The 23571-nt window shown below is 38.2% G+C and overlaps 1 protein-coding gene across 1 annotated transcript in view; it reads right to left on the bottom strand.

The window, feature by feature from the left end:
* Positions 1-23571, bottom strand: part of jarid2b (jumonji, AT rich interactive domain 2b) — a 112881-nt gene that overhangs the window by 12137 nt on the left and 77173 nt on the right. Inside the window, exons 5-7 of the mRNA XM_048201142.1 lie at positions 17140-17309; positions 8151-8318; positions 3298-3497 (exon numbers count right to left, since the gene is read on the bottom strand). Coding sequence (XP_048057099.1) covers positions 3298-3497; positions 8151-8318; positions 17140-17309 — 538 coding nt within the window. The remainder of the gene's footprint in view (positions 1-3297; positions 3498-8150; positions 8319-17139; positions 17310-23571) is intronic.

The raw sequence follows: 23571 nt of genomic DNA, 5'->3' as shown, positions 1-23571 counted from the left end.
GCCAGAGGTTCACTGTCGGACAGACGAGGAGATTGCTGAGTGTCTTTGAAGTAAGACATCGGCTGTATTGTATTCCTATCAGGTGCAGCCAAACAACAAAGAGAGGCTATTAAAAGATAAGGGGGACTGAAATGTGACCTCCTTCATCAATCGCTTCCCCTTGTCGGCGGTGGAAAAAAAAGCAGCAGGAGGGAAAGGGGGAGAATATAAAAGAAAGCGACAGACTCCAGCCCCAGAGGCAGGCATGATGGATGCTCTCTGCAGGTAGAGTAAGCAAATGTAGCATGATGTCAGCTGCGGCCATGTCTATGTAGCCCCCGTCATCACACCCGCCCCCTTTTGAAATAACGCGTCAGTGGTCTACAGCACGCCCCACCCCATCTGCAAGGCTCTGAGAGCGCAGAATGTGATTGTAATGATAATCCCACTCAGCATAATGTCTTGAGTGTGCTGGATGCTGAGTACAGCTTGTGCGCCGACTGCACAGCAGAAATTCCACGTCTGGCTCGGTGTAACGTGCGCCATGACCACTAGAGAGCTCACTGATCCCAGAACACTGCTGGAGGGTGCAAATGAGCCCTGCCGCACACTGCCTGCTATTATTTAGACTGCCTGAAAAGGTGGAAGAGAGAGAGAGAGGTAGTGAGAGAGAAACCGTGTAGGCGAGAGAACACAGGTCACTGGACTGTCCCCAGTGGGCAACCCCTTGAAACCAGGGGAAACAGAGAGCAGGCTGGAGGAAACATGAAAGAAAGCAAGGAAAGAGAATGGAAGGAAGGACGGAGTAGTTAAAGGCCGGCTGGCCAGAGACGTGCTATTAAACCTGCTTAACAGCCAGAAACAAAAACAAGAGAACACACACAGACAGAGGCCAGGCCAGCTCTCTGAAGTGGATCTTGGTCGCACGTGAGCGTGAGGGAGGAGATGACATCATGTGTTGCTATAGGCCAGCTGCAGCATAGCAGAAGAATTAACTGAGAACATCTGCAGCCCTCCACCAGCCCCCCTCCCCCCTACACACCGAGTACATATATGTCTGTTGGGAAGGCTCTCCCTCAATTCAAATAACACAAATAACAAAGATGGAGTAAACAAATAATAAAATATAATACAATAAAATTGAGAAGACCTTTAGTAATCATTTATCAACAAAAATATTAAAAGGGTTAGTTCACCCAAAAAAATTTCTGTCAATTACTCACCCTCATGTTGTTCCAAACCCGTAAGACCTTTGTTCATTTTCAGAACACAAATTAAGATATTTTTAATGAAATCTGAGGGTTTCTGAACCACACATAGGCAGCAACGTCATTGCACCTTTTGAGGTCCAGAAAGGTAGTAAAGACATCGTTAAAATAGTCCATGTGACTACAGTGGTTCAACCTTAATGTTACGAAACAACGAGAATACTTTTGTGCGTAAAAACAAAGAAATTACTTTATTTAACAATTTATTTAACGTTTCCATGTTTATGTCCAAATGCCAGCTCAGTATTGGCCGACGCTGTACATGTGAGCAGCATGATGCATGCGTGCGATGCTGATGTAGGAGCCGGCCAATAATGATTCGACGTTCTAACGTAGAACACGGACGCGCTGCACTGCGTCAACTGTGTATGACAACAGTTCAAATTGTTAAGTTGTTATTTTTGTTTTGTTTTTGCACACAAAAAGTATTCTCATCGCTTCATAACATTAAGGTTGAACCACTGTAGTCACATGAACTATTTCAACAATGTCTTTAATGCCTTTCAGGACCTCAAAAGGTACAATGATGATGCTGCCTATGTGTGGTTGAGAAACCCTCGGATTTCATCAAAAATATCTTAATTTGTGTTCCGAAGATGAACGAAGGTCTTACGGGTTTGGGACGACATGAGGGTGAGTATTTAATGACAGAGATTTCATTTTTGGGTGAACTAACTAACCCTTTAATATACTGTAAAATTAATTAGGATATTATTAGGTCAATGATTTATTGTCTATATGATAATGTGTTACTTGGTCTATTTGACTATTTCCTTTGTATTGTAAATTTAGTGTAAATGTATATTTACATGCATTCAATAACATGGGGGTAGGGGGTTAGCTGTAACTCGGGATAACAACACACACACACACAAACAAAGGCAAATCAGTTCAATAATAATGCTGCTGTGCTGAATCTGATCCCGCACCTGCTGTGAGCAGCATGAAAACGGTCTTATTCCCATATCATGCAAATCTGCATAATGACAAACACTCATGATAAATAAATAAAATATAAATAAAATGAATAAAATCCAAATCGCACAATGATGAAATATTAAAAAAACCCATATTCCACTAGCCTTTCTCTTCACAAAATTAGTTCCTGCACACCAATGATGTACTTTACAAAGACTATATATATTACCATAGAGGATGGAAGTGTTTTTATAAATACTTACTTTAAAACAGTGTATCACGTAAGACTGTCTCAGTGTTACAAAAAGTGTTTTTTAATTGCTAAAATGGACAGTAGCTCAACACAAACACAGAAGCCAGCATGATAAACATTTAGCTCATGTGCAAATATGTCATGCACAGGCCATAGCTCTTCAACACCTGAACACTCTTCAGAAAATTGGCTTTTAAAGAGAGAAAGAGAGAGGTCAACAGCTGTCTAATAGAATCTCACAGTATTGCGGACTATGCCGCATCTATCAGTGCTGTTTATTGTTTTAAGTACAGCAGATGAGTGGTAATGTGTTTATGTGCATGTCACCATAATAACAGGCTTTATCCGACTCAAGGGTTTAACATTGTGTCAGTCATTGCGGTTAAACTGTTAAACCGCCACTTACAGGTGCCACTGCTAAATGCTGATTCATCACAATGACTAAAACAGTTCCAAAGCTAGCCCTACACTTCAGCTTGTAAGTCTTTTCGCAAAAAACAAACAAACAAAAAACCACTGACTTACATTATATAGAGCCAAATATACAGTATATATAAGTTCACCCCACATTGAAATCCTCTAGATTACAGTGTCAGTGGCATAAAAAAAGAGACAAAGAAAGAGAGAAACTGAGAGGCTGATGAGTTGAGGTGATCTGTCTGTCCCTGCTCTCTGAGGTTCATTGTTCACTTAATCAGTTTTGTGGCCCTCGAAGACGACAAGCTCGTTAATGCCGGAGATGGTGGTGGTCTGATTGTCTGAGGGCCACATCAGGATCGATGTTCCCCCTACTGACTAGCAGATTGTCAGCGTGCAAAGCAACTTACATGGATAATCGCTTGCTCTTACTGACACTGGGATGGACAAGTAGGGTGGTACCTGCTTGCGGAGTTCCTCTGCAGCTCTTCTGTAGTTGTGGCCATTGGTGTTGTGGCTCTTGGCGGTGGCCGCCGTGTGCTTGTGGGAGATGTCACCAGACGCATCACACCTCTCGCTACAATCTCTCCCCACAGTCGACTCTCTGCCTCTTGATCTGGTATTGAGCTCTTTGTCCTTGTGTACCTTAAGGCCATTTAACACTGGGGAAAAGAAATAAAAGGGTTATTAAAATACACAAAACAAATTCAATAACCCTATTTTACAGTGTCTTTTTTACATATGTTAAATGTAGTTACTATAGTAATAACTATAAATTATGCATAATTATATGCAATTATCCCTAAACCAAACCATATAGTAAATACGTTAATTAATATTACTCAGTACTTAAATATACAGTTACACTGTAACAAGGACACCTTAAAAAAAAAGTGTAACCAAATATTCTTTATAAATTGCAGAGATTATACATCAAAATATTGTATTGCATTGCCTTCTCAGTCCCACTTTTCATGCAACCGACTTCGCATGCAGTGAATGTTTTAGATCATGCACTGAAAACATTAGGCATACTACTGCAGTGTATTTTTTTTTAATGTGAAAGCAGTGTGTTTTGGTATACACATTGAGATATGCAAGAGAGTTTTGACAAAACAATTTTTACAGTTTTGCCTTACTTCACACAATGTGTACCGCATGTACTTTTACCATTGCTAGTGCATTTTCATATTTAGAAGTATGTGAACAGGCATAGCCTTTAGGCAAAGTTGTCATTAGCTACTAGCAAAGTCCCTTTCAGGCAAGTAATTTCACGTGGTGGCCATCTTTGGAATGCCTCTTGGGCAGCTATTTCAGTCATGCAAATGCAGCTCCTATCTCTTTGAATGGGAAAACATCAAGTTCTCCAAAGCTGTTCACCAAACTTATGATTAAATTTCATATTTTGAAATCACCAATGAAATCTGACAACAACGGTCTCATAAGTTTTGTTTCTAAATGCTGAAATCATGAAAAAAACCTCAATTTTTCAGGCTGGAACAGTCAATGCGCATTGCGCTTTTTCTTATTCATAGTAATACGAGTGGACCGTCTTTGTATATCTAAAGTCTTTGCTACTCTAAATGTATATAATGAGATGTTTTATGAGTTTTTGTTCATTTGACCATGGTAAAACTCAAACAAAATAACATATTCTCAAACATATACTTCTATTTCTGGTTAGAACCAGATGGATGGCCAAAATATGAGATTAATAAGGCTAAACAACTATTTGTCACTTTGATAAAGTCATAAATAAAGTAGCAGAAAACATTTATCATGGGTGGAATAATTCCCTGTTGTTTCACTTAACATTTTAAAAAGTAAAAAAATAGTAGTATACAGTATACACTAGTATTCAATTGTGAATATAGCTAAACACCAAAAGATGCAAAGGCAGCCTATAGCTGTGACAGAAACAAAACCATTACAGAGAAAGAAAGAGCTCTGACAGACATGTGAGTGACAGAACATGTCAAAAGTAACAACTATTAGGAGAAATACATTCCACCGCAAGAAACGAAACAGACGAAAACTACCATCAGCACTTTTGTCCTGAGGAAGTTTACAAACTGCAAATCTACATCTATCATATACAGTAGTATAAAAAAACAAAGAAAAAACAAAACAAAACAAAAAGTAAAAAAAACTAAACAAAACCCACAAAGCAGCAAAACAAAAGTAAATCAAAACCAAAAAGAAACAAAAATAAAAAACAACCAAAAACAAATCAAAACAAAAAATTAAAAAACACAAAACAAAACATCCTTCCCTCTCATCAGTAAATTTGTTTTGAATATGCATTTGTAAATGTACTTTTTTTTTCTACAGATAATGCCGTAAATAACCATTTTCGGCATTTTTGGACAGGGTAGTGTGTCTGTTATCAGGCCCTCTGGACTGCTCTAATTAACACATATTCAAACTGCTCTCTGTATTTATGACTGCTCACTTTAATTTTACAGTGTTTAAATATCAACAGGCAGCAGAGCGTGTCAGCAAAGGGGAAACGGACGGGCTTTCGCGCTGTAAGGCTTGCACTTGGAACTGCTACCGACAGCTGAACTCAATAAAAGGTGTTTAATTTAGAAATGTAAACACGCCTCTGGGTAACTGAGGTTCAGCGAATGAAAGCCGAGCACTGTGGTTTCTCTCGCTCTGAGAGACACACACAGAGAGAGAGACTGGAGCTTTGCCTGTGCTCCATATTAAAGTGTCACATCTGACATGGGCCAGCTCAGACAACGGGCTGCCTCCAGTCACCGGATAAGCTGAGGACAGACAGCACGAGAGAGAACAAGAGAGAATGGGACAGGGGCTTTCCTGAACCTGGGACATTCAGTATGCTCTACACACACAAAACTTTAAGACTGTAAAGAACAAGGAGCAAATTCCTGAATCTGGGCCAATCTGGAGCAATCAAGATCAATTTGAGAGGAATAAAACTGAGCTAAATTATGCATGAACAAGAATATACACAATAAGAATAGATGCAATAGCTTGCACACTGTCACTGAATCTGTACAGTATATTATCAGTGACGCATATATACTGTACGTTTTATTATTATTATTTCATTTTTACAATTTAGCAATTATATCAATGTCTGTTGTTCTAAAATTACAATATATAAGAGTATTATCAGTGACAGCATTCACTCAAAAATATTAAAAAAATGCATATCCAGTAAAATAATGTATTAAATCTAATAGTGAAATCAAGCATTATGAAAAATAATATACATTATTTTCAGTATTTTATATATAGTAGTTTAATATCATCATTAAAACGACTTAATTTCGTCCCATGTGCTTAACACATAAATATACAAACAAGTATTTAGATCGCTGACAAAGCCGTATCTTTCTCGGTTTGGAAGTGAAAATGTTGAAAAGACATTAGACAAGTGAAGGTTGTGAATGAATGATTTGGAGAGATCACTTGGAAATATTAAATATTACTCTCGCCGCTGCTCAAGTGGGCCTCATATGAGACATTTTTTCCCTTTTAAAACACTTATATATAACCAGGTGTTCCAGTGCTCCATATGGTCCAACCCTGTTCACTTTACAATGGAAATCACTGCAATACAGTTGAACACATATTGATTCATTTGTTTGGACTCTGAATTAGGGATTTTCATGAGCTAATATTGTTTTTATCCCTCTGAGGAGAACATTGTTTTGCGAACAATTTGCGGAAATAAGATGAAAATGCAAGCTGCTGCAAATAATACACAGTTTGGTTGATTTTGCATGAAATTCTGCGATCATCAAATCTTGAAGGGGCTCTTCAGATTATATATGCCAGCAGGTTTCAGAGAAAAAAATTAAAATAAAAACTTACAGCTAATACAGCTAATGTATACTATATAGATGGCAGCTTGATCCTCTGATTGCTGTTAAAGACACATTAAACGAGCATTTTGGCTTTCAATTATCTACTGACAGATTATTTTTGTTTGTTAACATGATGTTTCATTAACATACATGTTCCCCTAATACCTTGCTGCCCCTGTTTAAACTCGCACAGCATCTACTGAATAAAGTGCTCAAACTGTCTTATAGGACTGTCATTCATTTTCATTCATTTGTTGAGGGTGTGTGAGTGTGCGTAGCGTACAGCGACGTGTTGCCCGGCGTTACTCGGCACAGCTGTGAGCTGAATGCATAAACACCTTGTTACCGCCTTTCCTACTAAAGTGATAATTGGAGTGGAAAGATGGAAACGTCATGTCCCACTCCAACATAAGATTCCCATCTTCACACAGGAAGCAGCAATTCTCCTCTCCCTCTCTCTCCCACTTAACACGTACAGCTTGCACAAGGCATGTACACTACCGTTCAAAAGTTTGGGGTCAGTAAGGTTGCATTTATTTGATCAAAAATACAGTAAAAACGTTTAAATGTATATACTTTAAATGTAATTTATTTCAGTGATGGCAAAGCTGAATTTTCAGCATCATTACTCCAGTCTTCAGGGTCATATGATCCTTCAGAGATCATTCTAATATGCTAATTTTAAATATATAAACAAGCTAATATGCTAAATTAGGATCATATTAATGAGACTATTAAATGCAATTTTTATGATATAGCATACTTTTTCACACCAATTAAATATGTAATTGTTAAAGGTGCTCTATGTAAGAATGACAGCTAGTGGTTGAAATGAGTACTGCAGTCCAAATTCTAAATTTTGTTTGCCCCACCCCCTCCTCCTCAGACTCGACGCTCTCGCAGGTTGCCAGTTTGAAGACACGCAACAGGAGCGAGATCAATTGACATTGGAAGGCGAGGACACTTACACACTGTAAGATAATTAGTTGATTTATTGATTTATGATGAGTTGATATCGCGTTTTAATATGCCCCCGTTCATCGAGTTTTTCAGATGGATGCTGAGGCTTTTTAGGTCGGGTAGAATCTGCAATCTCTGACCCAGTTTGTTCGCTGGCTTCCATGGCTGCAATTCGCTGCATGTGTTTTCCGCCAACGGGAAACCCGGGGTGGCAAAATACTATTGGGTAAATTGGCAACGTGCGGTCTTGCACATACCGGAACAGAAATTCTGACACAGAACGCAAATTTCAAAGTAAAATAACTGGCTGTAGCAATGGTTTTCAGAGAAACGAATATGTGAACTGAGCATGTTTAATAAATATCTGCAAACATATTATGGTATTTTTATGCTTTAGTACAGTCAAAAACTTACATAGAGCACCTTTAATTATAATTATAAAAACAGTTACACAGTAAACTAGACAGACAAACTATCTCTATTTTGCAGCAATTGTTTTTCACCCTCTGTTCTTACCGAATCCGTTGATCTTGCCAGGAGGTTTGCCCTTCTTGGGTGTAGACTGACATGATGTGGATGCCACACTGGGTGGTTTCTCTTCCTCAATTTCATCTTCATCATCCAGATCCTCCTCATCCTGAGAGCTGCCGAAGTAGGCCATGTTACTGGGTAATGCCGGTGAGCCTGAGAGGCGGGAAAGAGAGAGAAAGTGTTAAAGGAAGCCACAGGCCCAGCACATTTACTGAGAAGTGGCCGAAGAAAATGGGATAAACCAGCACAGCTCTGTAATCTCAGTTTCTATTGCAACTGTAATCCTCTCAAAATCAGCTGCTGCTCTGGATGAGATTAGAGACTGTTGCAGCCGTAGGATCGCTCCTCAGAAGCCTGAGTACATTACACTCCTCTGTTTCTGTGTGTGCTGAGTAGAGATTTGCTGCCACAAGTGACTGTGTCTGACTGACGTTTCTCTTTAAGAGAAACTATGCTTTAAATAACACCATGTGCAGCCCCATGTGAAGAGCCCCATAATACACTACTGCTCCTGGATCATGCAAAGCTTGAAAAAAAAAAAAAAAAAAAAAATAAGTGCAATACACCCGGTATACAATACCAAGGAAAGACATGAAACCTTCGGAACAAAATTAACTGAAACGAAACTAAATAAAACAAAACAAAATGAAAAAACAAAATGAAACAAAACAAAAAAACAAAATGAAACAAAACAAAAACGAAACCACAAAACACAACACAAAACAAAAACAAAACAGAGACATTCATAATTGATTTATTTTTATTTTTATTATAATATCGTTATTAACATCTTAACAATAGTAAAATATTTAGAACGTTTTTTTTTCCTCAAACAATTACAAAGAAACAGCAATTAACACACTGAACTAAACAAAACTTAAGCAGAAAGACTGAAGTAGTATTTTAAAACTGTAATAATCTATGTTTTATTGGTAACACTTCACAATAAGGTTAATTAGTTAACTACGTTAGTTAACGAACTAATAATGAACTGTACTTATTCAGCATTTCTTAATCTTTGTTTACTAATACATTATTAAAATCTTGTTAACATTAGTTAATGCACTGTGAACTAACATGAACAAACAATGAATAACTGTATTTTCATTAACTAACGTTAACGAAGATCAGTAAATACAGTAATGTATTGCTCATGGTTAGCTTATGCATTAACTAATGTTTAACTAATGAACCTTAAAGTGTTACCATTTTATTTATAGCTTCGAAAAATAATTTTTTACAGTATGGACACACATCACATTACACAGAAGGTCCAGTAATAGCCAAATCTACATCAATATTTCTCATACAAACAGTGCAAGTGATGTATGTCAAATGCCTGTTGCCCATTAGCTGCGAAAGATGCTCCCTCCAGCCCTATCAGTGCAAAAACCTGCACTACTGCACGTCTGCGATTCGTCCGCACTACACCGGGCAACAATTATCATTATCTAGTGCTGTTCTCCGCCAGCCTCATGAATGAAACATGAGTGTGTCGGCCACGGCCCTGCAAATGTGCTCTTATTAGCTCTCTATTAACGTGAAGCTGCAGCCGGCGTGTCTGCGGTGGTGATGTCATTGCATACATGTAGCATTTGACATGCCACATTAATAGTTATGGTCCGTGTGACAACATTTATAATAGCAACTGAGACAGGCTGACTGTTCGGGGAACAAATAAAATGACTGAATGAAGTAGAAATCTTAACGAGATGCTATTAAATGGACTTAAAAACTAAAATTAAAACGGATAATATAATAATTAAAAGCCAATTAAAGATAATTAATAAATACTACAATAATATATAAATAATACTAAAATAACACACGGTTTCAGACCTTACATGTTTTTGGGTTATTAATATAATACTGTGCATGTTAATGCCAGTGATAGGATTGGCTGAATATTGATAAATTGATAAAATTTTGAGGTAAAATATTACAATATCTATTCATCCAGGGTGTCCCCCGCTTGTGGCCCGAGATGCTGGGATAGACTCCAGCATCCCTGTGACCCTGCAGAGGATAAAGCGGTTTGGAGAGTGGATAGATATTACAATACTTTGAAATATTAGCTCTAACCATCTCACATTCTCCAAGGATTATCAGTCATATAATATGCATGATGTCCTTCGTGACATGAATTACAGAAAGAAACTCCTGCCAAATAGATATAGGCTATAATGTAACTTCTATATGTTAATGTACAAAACAGGCCTACAGCCTGCTTTGAAACAAAGCCACTATAATGGTTACTCCATATGGCACAAGCCAAACAAATAAGACAGGATAATCTTCATTTTTAACATAATTTCTAAAAACATAAGCAGAGCTTGAACAAAGGTGCCAAAAAACAAACAGGGCCACTTAATGTCAGCTCAACTAATTAAGAAAATGGCTGCCATTATCATTATCTTGCGCTCACATGCTGTTGGAGGAAAAGGTCAAAACGGCCAATAGCCCACAGACTTTGAGGGTCAGCCGGGGTCATGAATGGGGGAGGGAAACCGCTGACATGGTAAGGCAGCCATTTTTTCCTAGCTTTAGATACTCTGCAAAAAGGATGTTATTGTCATGTAATCTGGTTCAGACACCCTCCAAAACGAGTTTCAGGCTCATGAGGTTTAGCGAGTGCCCCAGGGAATGCTGGGTAGGGAGTAGCCCAACTATAGCTCCCGGTCACTGGCGTCAGGGGTGCAAAAACCGGATTTTTGATCGCAATCATGCACCGCCTGTCACGGCTTCTCCCTTCAGCCTCTTTCTCTGGAGCCAAATCTAAATCTGTCATCTCCCAGAGAGAAGGAAAATAAAAAACAGACCTTCCCCAATCCCCAATTATGTGCGCTCTCATATTCACAGGCTGACACAAATCATAATTAAAGATGAAGGCATCCATTACAATTGTCAGTTTTAATTCAAGCACAGACATAATTACAAGTGAAGTGTTCTACTTTGGATGCTCTGCTTTTGTACCATTTTATAAAGCAAAAGAGGTTAAAATTGAAGCTTGAGGAGAACCAATCAAATCTGCCTGAGCAGATGTCCTCGCTCTGATTGGATGTTTGGTTGCCGTGCGGACTGTTTTTATCTGAAACATGGTTAGAGGGAGTGAGGAAGTATTCCTAAAAGAATAGTTCACCCAAAAATGAAAATTCTGTCATCAGTTGCTCACCCTCATGTCGTTACAAACCTGTATGACTTCCTTTCTTCTGTGGTACATAAAAGGTTAGAGCTTTGAAGAACTTTCCAATCTATTTCATTCCATACAACTAAAGCACACCCTTTTGGAAAAGTATATATATAAAAAAAAATAAAAAAAAACTGTACTTGCAGATAAAATAAAATTAATGAAATTATTTTGATGTGTTGGCTAACAACTAAAGCACATATAATGTGCTTGATTATAATTGTAACTATTGTGTGTTATTCGATAATATACTTAAAGTTAATATAGTTAGTTAATATATTTTAAATGTATTGAATTGCAACTTCATTATTACAAACTTATAATTACAAATGTGACCCTGGACCACAAAACCAGTCATAAGTCGCTCGGGTTTATTTGTAGCAATAGCCAAAAATACATTGTATGGGTCAAAATTAACGATTTTTCTTTTATGCCAAAAATCATTAGAATATTTAGTAAAGATCATGTTCCAGTTAGATATTTTGTAAATTTCCTACTGTGAATATATATATATATATATATATATATATATATATATATATATATATATATAAAAAAAAGTAATTAAATGTGTTGCTAAGGACTTCATTTGGACAACTTTAAAGGCAATTTTCTCAATATTTTGATTTTCAAATAATTGTATCTCGGCCAAATATTGTCCTATCCTAACAAACCATACATCAATGGAAAGCTTATTTATTCAGTTTTCATATGATGTATGAATCTTTAAAAAAATGGACCCTTATGACTGGTTTTGTTGACGAGGGTCACAAATATATTTAATTACATGACATACAAGGCTTTAATAGAAATTAAATTAAAGTATATTTTACTTTACTATAAATGCTTGTCAGTTCATTCAGCAGTACACTTTAACCAGATCTCAAAAACAGAAGTAGAAGAAGTAATTTTGAAACTACATATAAAGATGTACTTAAGTCCTACTTAAGTGTGTCAAATATTGCATTTAATAATAATTTAAACTAATACATTTTCATTTAATTGCAATTAACATGCAAGTGTCTGAAAACATATATATGTCTGACATATATATGAACACTTGTTTGTTCATATATATACATTTTATATATATATATATATATATATATATATATATATATATATATATATATATATACATACATACACACACACACACACACATTTTATATATATATATATATATATATATATATATATATATATATATATATATATATATATATATATATATATATATATATATATATATATATATATGAACACTTGTTTGTTCATATATATATATATATATATATATATATATATATATATATATATATATATATATATATATATATATATATATATATATATATATATATATATATATATATATATATATATATATATATATATATATAACAAGTGTTCATATATATGTCAAACATACATACACACACACACACACACACATACATTTTTTTTTGTAATAAGTACTCTTTCACAAGGGTATAATAACCAGGGGCTCTTAAAAGCTCTTAAAAGGTCAAAAAGCATCATTAAAATATCATAAAAGTATCTCAAATGATTTGTGTGCTAATTCTAAGTCATACTACAGCTTTATGTGCAAATTTAAAGTTGATATTCACTGAAAAAGGTTCCCTCGCCATAGTTTAGAAGTTCGCCCATTATGCTTATTAAAATTTGGCATGCGGTGTCACTGATGTCAAACTGACTTTCTGTGAACTTCACATAAGAAGAAAAAAAAGCCATACAGGTTTGAAACAGCTTGAGGGTGAATAAATTATAAAAGAACTAATTTTAAGGTGATCTATCCTTTTACAGCTTGATTTGTACGGGCCACCCATCTTGACCCAATGTTGTCAGGGCTCCTGTCAGGTTAACAGGTTTTCAAGCAGGTCGAGGTGCATGGCAGTTGAGTGAAGAGATGTTAGACAGTAAGCAGCCCCCTGCCTGGCTCTATATCCCCTCTATGTGACAGCATATGGCACTATGGAGTGCACTAGAGAGCAGTGAGTGAGTGGAATAAGGAGGACATTAAAAACATTGTCTCTGGGCTGTGGCGGCAACAAGAATGCGAGGGGATTATGGATTATATCTCCTCTAATTTACATTCCTGAATGTCTGCAAATCCATTAACCCAGTTTGCCCTATGCTTGAGGAGTCGCCGGGAGAATTTAATCAGCCTGCTGCCCCACCGCCAAGCCGCACACGTCAGCGCACTTAATTGAATTGAAATCAGCTATCTTTGTTCTTTCGTAGCGCCAAGCCAGTCCAACAGCTTCACGCCGGCACACGTGGCTGTGGTTTGAACGCGGCTGCTGTGGCCTGAGAGACATAAATAAGGACTTTAAGACAGGCAATGATATCCAAGAGACACTGGAATTGAACTAAACGCTTATGAGGGCATTCAAAACCACATAAAAATACAGTTACAACAGCCTGTTATGTAACACGGGCAATAGAGTATGTTACTCATTTACCCATATCTCCTTATCTAGTATATATTATGAGGAGTGGGTATGGCAGAAGTTCTGAACAAAATTTAATAATACTTTTTAATAAAATGTTTTATTTGTAATGACTTTTTAATCTTTAAAGAATTTAATATAAATAAAATTATTATACTACAATATAAACTATACAATAATTACTATTTACACTGCCAACGCAAATGGATTACTTGAACAGTTCATTGACATAAAAAAAAAAAAATCATCTCAAAAATGAATCGGACTTCCCAGCTCTATACGCATATGAGAACTTGAACAAGAAATGTCCTTCCATCATAAGACATCCAAAAAATGTTTAAAACTTTTTCTATACTATTAAAGATAGTGAAGACTTACACTTATTGCTTTAAACCTTATTGTTTGACTGGTAGATTTCACACAAACACACACACGGGGAACTGTTTTCTCCATGCAATGAAACGCTAATCAGGATTTAAAGTGGCATGTAGCGTGAAAACAGAAATGGCTTACGTCAGAGTGTAATTCCAGCATTGTGTTTGCAACGCATTACTTTACATTGCATCAGAACACACATATAAAGCAAAACGGATGTAAAAAAAAAAAAAAATCCATCTTAAAAACAAAAACACTGCTAATTATGTTGTTGTCTCAAAAGGCAGAACCCTAAAGATTACGTCTTTTCAAGACAAAAAAAAACACCTTTCTTTTGAGAAGACCGTCAAACACATTACAATGTCACATTATTCACAGCCTGTGCTCTACTCAGCAGTCACACCTGGCGGTCCGGTTAAATACTTTTTCTATGTCAGATAAGAGCAGTGTTTCACTGGCAGTCAGCCATAACTGAGCTATTGTAGGACTGCCCATTTGACCCTGGCTATATTTACCCAGAATCCATTGATCTGTATTTACCCATCTTCTATCTCCACCCCTGTGAAAGATCAACACTGTCTGCTTACGACCGCCTCTCCTGATGGCTGGAACAGACATGCCAAAGTAAAGAGAACTCTGGAAGATACTGAATGTCAGGGAGTCTTTGAAGGATAAAACGACACATGCCGTTATGGCAACTCTACTTTTCATAACACCAGTGTATTGTAATGCCATTTGGACAACATAACGCTCCACACACACAAACACACAAATATACACACCAGCTCGACCTCAGCAGGGGAGTATCATCTATAAATAATACCGAGGCTGGTGTACAGTTATTGAAGTGCGGCCCATCGTCTAATTGCCGCTGTGGAAAAAACTGCCAAGAGAGTCACTGAGAGTTGAGGCTGATACGCAACACCCTCAACGCGTGGATTTGGCCTTTCCATGACCTCAAACACCAGTCCAAGTCAAGTTACGGCCAAGTCTGAGAAGACCTGAGCTGACCCGACTGCATACATGGGGCATAACGCATCGATACAACTAGCTAACGTTTCACACGGTACCGTCACTGACACAATCACGTGTCAAAGTGATTAAAAGACTACTTTTACAGAAGCAGTGAGTGTTCATAACTATAAATTTTGGCTAATGAAGGTCTTGTTTTCGGAAAACATGAGACAGGATAGTTCTGGCTGCTATTCTGAAATCCCAGCGAGGAAGGAAAGTTTATAGTGAAATGAGGCAGTCTAAACCATCTCCCGCAAGGTTTAAGTATTATGTTGTAAAAACTCCAGCCAGAGAATAAATTCAAAGTCCAGCAATCCTTCGTTCTCAATTTTTTGAGCGGTACAAACGGAACATTCTGCTTCCACTTTTCCTACCTTTTACACATCTCAGGACATGCATGAAACGGGAGAGAAACATTTCTCTCGTGATCGTTAAGTTCTGATACTAGTAAATGAATTTAAACAGTCAAATAAATATTAAATGTAAAATAAAAAGGGCCACCCAAAGTCTACAGACAGAGCTAAGAGCAGTTTTGCATTTTCTGCACAGATTTGGGGGGGAAACCCACAGAATGGACTGCAGTGTAGTAAAATGTTTAAAACCAATTAGCTGACAACTTTAAAAATTTTATAAATTAATTTAAATGAAATAAATATCTAAATTCTCAGATTCAACATGAATTGGTTATGAGGCTCCATGCTACCCTGAAGCTTTTAGGTTTACCTGTTCTGTGGTAAAACTAATATTTGAGCTTCACTCTATAGAAACACTGTGTACCGACCTTGAAAGCAGGGGGTACCCATAATCCCCTGTGAAAGGCATAGCTTGGTTCACAGAGGTGGGTGTGTTTGTAAAAATGTGTGTTCATGACACTTCATGACAGGATGATAACACCATTATTCAACATGAATCGGTTGGTGTTGATACCTCCTAACTTTGAGAGTCAACGTTTGTGCAGCAAGTGCATTGGAGTTCAGATACCATTTCGGCCATGACACCAGACACCGGTGCTACGGTTCAGATCATTTACCTGTACACCAGGGGAATAAGTGAGAGGTGTCGGGCGAAGGCTGTAGGAAAGGTTATTATCATAAATGAAAACTATTACAAAGACAAAACCTAGCAATAACATAACTAAAAGCTGGAGTTCCCAAAAGGATCAAACAAGAAGCTAATACAAAACAAAAAATAAAAAGATTTCATTTTTCATCAGTGTTAAGTGGTTTGATTTCATTTCTCAAGCCTGAATTCTGACTTTTGCTGTATCGCACATGATGTTCAAGGGCAGGTAAATCTGACAATGGCAAAACCACAATAATTAACTGTGAAAAGCAAATTGGTTACAGAACATAATGGCTCAGCTCACTTTGTGAAACATTGCAAAACCAACACAAAACACATCAGAGTCTTCTTTAGTTCATCTGAACTGCAGGTTATTGAGGGTCTAAACAGCCTCAATAATAACCCCTGAAATATTTTCCAAATTGGCATGCCGTATCTTGGCAAATTCATCAACTAGTTGTTGCTCTGAGCGGATACAGTCCATGCTGCTGGATGCCCTATAATGATGGTAGTTACGATTTACTGCTAAATGTAACAGCAATGACACATTTATAGCACATTTAATTGTCCACTTGGACTGCAGTGTGCCGTGTTGAAACTTCAACTTTGATTGTATTATTTTGTAATACATGGTGCCATTGCTAATAAAGTGTTGTTCGTCATCATAGTTAGAACATTTTGTGGTGCTGTTACTAGAGAGGAAAACTAAAATGATCCTGAAACGATTTAACAAAAAAAACATGCACCTTTACAACTAAATAAAACTAAATTAAAGACCAAAATGATAAAAAATAAATGATAATATAATAAAACTCTGGATGGTAAGGCAAGGATGGAAGGGCATTGAAAAATGGGGCAATACCTCGAAGGCATATGAAGGTGAGGAAGTCTTCTGTCTTGGGTTTGCGCTTGGAGAGGAATGTGATATGTGTGAGCGGCGTGGGCAGAGAGGGGTCGGCCATCTTCACCGGCGTGGTGCTGGGAGAGTTGGGTTGAGACTGAGCAAACTTCCTCTGTGCATGCAGTCTGGGCCTGAGAGAGAGAGAAAATGGAAACAATAGATTTTAAATGCACTTACGTTCTATCATATAACTGAGACTTTATGGATACATTATAAAAACTTTTCTTCAGCAAATCCCCACTTGGCACTGGGACTCGGATAACATTGCCCAGAGCAATAAATTCCTCTTAACGCATTTGCTCTCGTGATGGTAAAACTCCACTTGGGGCCTTGCTGTTGCCATGACTAATTCAGTCGATCTGGAACCCTTTCAAACAAATTTTTGGTCTGATTAGCACACAAGAGCCTCTATTTCTGATAGTTATCCAAATGCTGATAACTGGGTTGAGTACTGGAACAATAAAACTACAAAACTGGAAAAAATGTATTCACCCATATTTAATCTTGTTGAACTGCTAGCAGGTGAAATATGGAAAGGTGGCCTTAAAGATAAGGACTGGCTTTACTGTTGCCTAATGTTTTTAAATCTTTCATAAAAATCTGACAGCGTTTCCAAAACAGTTGTGAAACCTTATACAATAGGAACATTTTTTATAACAAACCTGTTCCCTTCTTTAGCACTTGCAAGATGTTGTCTAACTCAACCTCCGAATGTTGATTCACGTCAAGGCTTTGAAATGTAATTAAGTTCTCCATTATGTGCAGTGTAGACTTCAGCGGCAGCTGATGACTGATAAACAGCACTAAGGATAAATCAAACTGCCAACATTCAAGGCCTCTCACACACTTATTACAGCTTCTCCTTTTGGAGAAAGCCAACTCACTGACTCTACATTTCAGTTCAACTCTCCACTGAAAACAGCATGGAATACTAAAAACAGTGGAAAGTCGTATGTCTCAATTCTTCCTCCACCCTCCGTGCGCTGCCAGAGGAGGCACGCGTGTACGCACTTTCCATTTCAGCTGCATTTCATCATTTTACCCACACGCACTCCCCTCGGTCCACGCCTGATGTTTGCTGCCAAATATGTTCTCCCCACATAGAATTAAAAAAATAACGGGGGATGGGTAAAAGACAAACATCATTCACTCCTTTACAAATTAATCTCATTCAATCAGAGGAGCGTGCCTGAGATGGTTTGCCAACCGCCAGCAGCTTTGACGAAGCTGCAACGGCATCGCTAATCAATTCTCACCAGCGCTGCGTTCTGCAGACAGATTGTTCCTTCTTTTTTTTCTGTTTCAGTCTCTCGTGACTATGACTGATGGCATGGGCACCTCTGTTATGCCACAAAAAATGAGAACTACTGTTCACGACTATTTTGAACAAGGTGAGAACACACTTTCTGACTAATTTGGAATCTTAATCTTGTGGTTCCAAAGCCATTATTGAAGCATTTATGAAGAATTGTTAAGTAAGTCATTCATTAAGTATGTACTTTTTATAAAATACCTTTTGTAATACCAAAGGCTCCATATAGGAAATAGTGCAAGGACAAAACTACCAAACTGTGTTAGTGAATGATGAGAGTCAGGCAATTAAATGTGCTGAAGTCTTTAAAAAGACAGGGAGGAGGAGGTGAAAAAAAGGAGACTGAAAGCCTCACAGACATGAATATAAACAATAAATTACAGTGAACTATAGTTTATTTACAGGAAAAAAAAAAAAAAAAACCACGAAGTGGACACAAGATTAAAATACAACATGTGTTATGTTTCAAAAAGACGCATAATCGCCCTTTAAAACTGCTTCATCTGTTCAAAAGGGGACTACAGCTCCACACCCAAACACTGACATTAATTAATGGAGATTACACAGGCAAAAAGTTCATCGAAACATTGGAGATAGCTGGAGGACTAGATGACAGCAGAGTGAGATTTCAGCCAACAAACACAAGCGTAAAAAACCTTGCCTTTAAAACATTGCTGCTAGATATTCAGCAAAGCACTTACAAGCCAGCCAATTGCCCCATTATTTATTGATTGCTAAAGTGTTTCAGGCAGAGGTTTAACCTCATTTAGACTGGTCCAGGGGAGGACTGTTACTTCGCAGGAGAAATAAAGAAAACAATCTCCTTTTCTTGCCATGGTTTTCATAAGAAACCTAAATATTTTTAGGAGCTGGGAACTGCTGCTTTAGAAGTATTAACGCAACCATAAGTACCAGAGTAATTCTGATGCAGCTGTGCACAAAAAGGATCCAGTAAAGCAAAGAAGGATGTCACAGTTCATAGAGTCAGTCTAGACTGTTCTCAATTTCAGAGACAGCCTGCTTTTATTGGACAATTTATCCTATCTGTTCCTCATTACAGGGTATAATGGCCAACTGTTTGGCATGCAAGTATCCAGTGACAGAGACGGAGATGCATGCTGGGATAGTCGACATGTAGTGTAATCCCTACACATGATGTAGAAAGTGATTTTACAACTTAATGCATGTCTCTCACCACATCTATACAGACCTCACATGGTATACAGTACACTTAAACAGATGAGAGAGAAACACAATACAATGCATCCTAACAGAAATGGGAAAGGTCCTAGGAAGACACTATGGAACCGCAACTTTCCTGGGTAAATTGCTTATTTAAATGATAGCTCCGTTTCAAAAACTAGTGAGTTCCCTGTCTGGCTTTTAAAAGCATTGCAGGCACTCAAAATGCAAAAGCTCTTTCCAAAAAGGTGGGAAACTACCTTTGGATGGAAGAAAAACCCAAAATGCGTTGCACCAAACTCACTAACAAAATATGATATTAAATACTGAAGACTCTAGATAAAAATAGTGACATCTCATTAAATATTTACACAATATTTCTGCACTATGCATATTTGGGCTTGTTAGAGTACCTCGTTGTCGGTCTCCATGCTAATGTCAAACTTTATTGGAATCACATGTGCTAAATACAATTTGTGTGTCATAAGACATTGTTGCATATGTAGAGTGTTCCAATTCAGTGAAGGTTCATGACATTTAGGATGTTGTCTTAGAAGGCAGTCGTCTAAGTAAGCAGTAGACAGCACATAAACTTGTTAGGTTTTAGAGAGTTCCAGTGTTTTGAAGCTCTGCATATTTTCCTAAGTAAATTTTCAGGATTTGTGGCTGTTCCCAATTATAGAATGTCTGTACAAATTAACGACGCGGTCCAAAAAGCCCGGCTCCAAACAAACTTCAAGACACACCTGTCAACGAGGGAACAATGATATATACACTGTATATTGAACCTTCTGCAATTTTCAGAAAAAGAGAGTCTGTAAACTGCAACATGACTGATGGAGGGTGGAGATTGGATCCAACCACATCCTCTAGACAGGATGGGTAAAGAGGGGCCATGAGATTGACTGATCTGGGCATTCCGGTTCCGCTGGTCTTTCCCTTCCTCAATGGGCAAGAGACACTGCAACACAATAGCCCCATGGAGCTTCCCAGCCTGTGCACTCCTTAATGGGACAGATATGGGTTCTCTTACAATGCCAGTCTTTTAACAAGAGGCTCATGCATAATTTACAGCTGATAAAAACCACAACAGGGTAAGGTCACTCCAGGAACTAGGGCTATTATCCAATTACCATTTAGCTCATGGAGGCCAAAGACCTATGATGAAGAGCTGTGCCTGAGGTCAAGTTTAAAGGGTATTTGGTGCAGACTGGTATAAACAGAGATGACTAGAAGGCATCCAGGAGTTTAAATATATATCTGCCTCTAGTTTCCAAGTCTCTACCTCCAAATTCACACCCAGCTTCAATTTATCTGCCTTCAAATCAGCTTAAAGTTTTCAAAGTTTCTGCCTCCAAATCAGTCTACAGTTGTCAATGTATCTGCTTCCAAATTTGCCTCAAGTTTCTAATGTATCTGCATTTAAAAGATGCCACTAGTGTCAAAGTATCTGCCTCCATTTCCAATGTATATGTCAAATCTTCTTGCAGTTTCAAGGTATCTGGCTCCTAATCAATCTACAGATTTAAAGTTCCTACCTGAATTTCAGCCAACAGTTTTCTAGGTCTATGCCTCCAAACTGGTCTACAGTTTTGATCAAAGTACCACATTCAAATCTCCAGTTTCAATGCATTTGCCTCTAGCTCTCTCTCCTCCACCTGTAAGGGTGTGCTTAAGATAGAAGGACAAAGAGGTCAGACCAAATTAGGCCTCATGGAGATCAGCCCAGCTGGCCAAGATGTGGAGAGAGCCAGACAGAGAAGGAGTGAAAAAGTGAAGAAGGGGCAGTCAAGCGAAACAACCAAAAGGGAAAAAAAAGAGAGGGGTGAGCACCTGCTGGGAGGCGCGGAGGGAGGGATTATGGCAGGATGTCCAGATTCATCCTCCTCTAATCCCTGTGCCTCGCCCTTCAAAGAATGCCCCACTCTGATGTTACATGTGGAGCTCTTCTGTGTCATTGATTAGCTTTTAGGACAGCAACAAGAGAGGAGTTGAGTTTGTCCCATTGGAAAGGAAAAGAAACAGCGATTGCCGATTGGATCCATGGGGCTTAATGGAGCTTAGGAGAGGAGGTGAAGGAGAGTTACAAAATGCTTCGGTAACCTTTATGTTACCTTGCTTTACAAGCAACAGCTGTTTTGAGCTGGAGTGAACAATCAGAAGAGTGGTGTATATCACTGAAATATATGCATGAAGTCTAATATGATGATGGATAATGGCATTTAAGTTAAGCTACTTTTACTGGTTTACATAACATGCAATTACATGAAACGTTAATGCTTAATCATTTGCATGTTGAGTAGTTATCTCCAGTTTCCTCCACTTTCAATGTATCTGCCTCCAATCACAGTCACAATCTCCAACATTAAACAACTGAAGCTGTCCCATCTGCATCGGCAGTGCAGGACACAGATAATAAACAAGTCATGTACTGTGATCTCTGCTGGCATTGATCTCTGAAGTCTTTGGTGACATGATCTCTCTCTTCAATCATAAGCGCACAGCATGACAATAAAATAACACAGGTACTGCAAGCACTTTGGGAATCCACTGAATGCTTGAGCACTCTGTAGTGTGTGTGATTGTTTTGAAGGATGGTGCTCCTCTAAAAGAGCACCAAATCGTGCTGAACAGGAGGAAGAGTTGGAGGGCTTCCACAAACAAAAGCACATTGGCGGCGCCAGGGGTAAATGGGACAACCCCTCTGGTGTCAGCACCTCCCCCCCCCCAGATCACGAAGCATCAAAGCATTCCACAGCGGCTGGAGTCACTCCTAATCTCAGCAGCAGGCTCTGGCTCTCTCCAGATCAGATGAGTGGAGCAGGGGAGAAGCTCGCAGGGAGGGAGAAAGAGATGAATGATTGCAGGAGGGAGATGGATGGAGCCATGAAGAGAGGGCAGGCACTGATAGACCCTTGGGGCAGAGATGTTTGAGTTTTAAGAAGGGAAAAAAGGGGAGGAGGGGCGTATAAAAACCCTTTGTGTGCAACACTGATTCATTCAGCTTTTCCGTCATGTGCATGTATTAACATGAAGGCAACTTTAAGGCCCTGTTTACACCTGGTATTAAGATGCATTTTGGTTGATCGGATCACAAGTACACGAGGCAGACACATACCTGTTTACACCTGGTATTTTAATCTGTCTCTTTGTCCACTTTCAACCACTTCTGTCCTCATTTCTTCGAGGGGAGGGTCTATGGGCAAGTAAATGTATGGGCTTTTTCAGATCTTTCGATCTAATGGACAAAATAAGCTTGCGCAATTTACATATGAACGCGCCTGGAGACAATTGATTCTGCTCTGATAGCCGCAAGACCATGACAAACGAAGTGAGTGCATGTTAGAAATTAGGAATGGTGAGAGAATATTGTGCTTGGTTTGATTTCCGTCTTCAAACCAATATCGTGTCTCCAGCCAACAAAGTTTAAATCCCGTCTGGCTAGTGCGCTTCCCATAATGTTTACGCATTAGGTCAGTAGGCGGAGAGAAGGCGGTGTTTAGTGATTGTTCGAACACATTCAACCACATGAGCGTTTACACTACAAAAGCAATCTGGTTGAAAGCATTTTCAACTACCTCTGGAAGATGTCAAAAGTGGACATGCTCAAAACGTTTTAGACCCTGTTTAGCGTCATCTACTTCCAATGATACAATTGACCAAAACGCATCTTAACACCAGGTGTAAACAGGACGTAAATTAACAGAATTGCTATCAGATGAGAAGCACAGCCCTCATGGATCAGACATAGTGATCTGTAGAAAATTAATGAACTGGAAGACACCGTAAATAAAGATATCTTTTTGATGTGTTGGTATGGATCACACCTAAAATGTAAGCAAGGCTAATTTTTTTATTATTATTAAAAAATATATTTATAAAATCCTAAACAAATAAAA

This window comes from Megalobrama amblycephala, linkage group LG9, assembly GCF_018812025.1.
Source record: "Megalobrama amblycephala isolate DHTTF-2021 linkage group LG9, ASM1881202v1, whole genome shotgun sequence".
Classification (NCBI taxonomy): domain Eukaryota; kingdom Metazoa; phylum Chordata; class Actinopteri; order Cypriniformes; family Xenocyprididae; genus Megalobrama; species Megalobrama amblycephala.
This window is presented reverse-complemented; position numbering and strand designations above follow the sequence as displayed.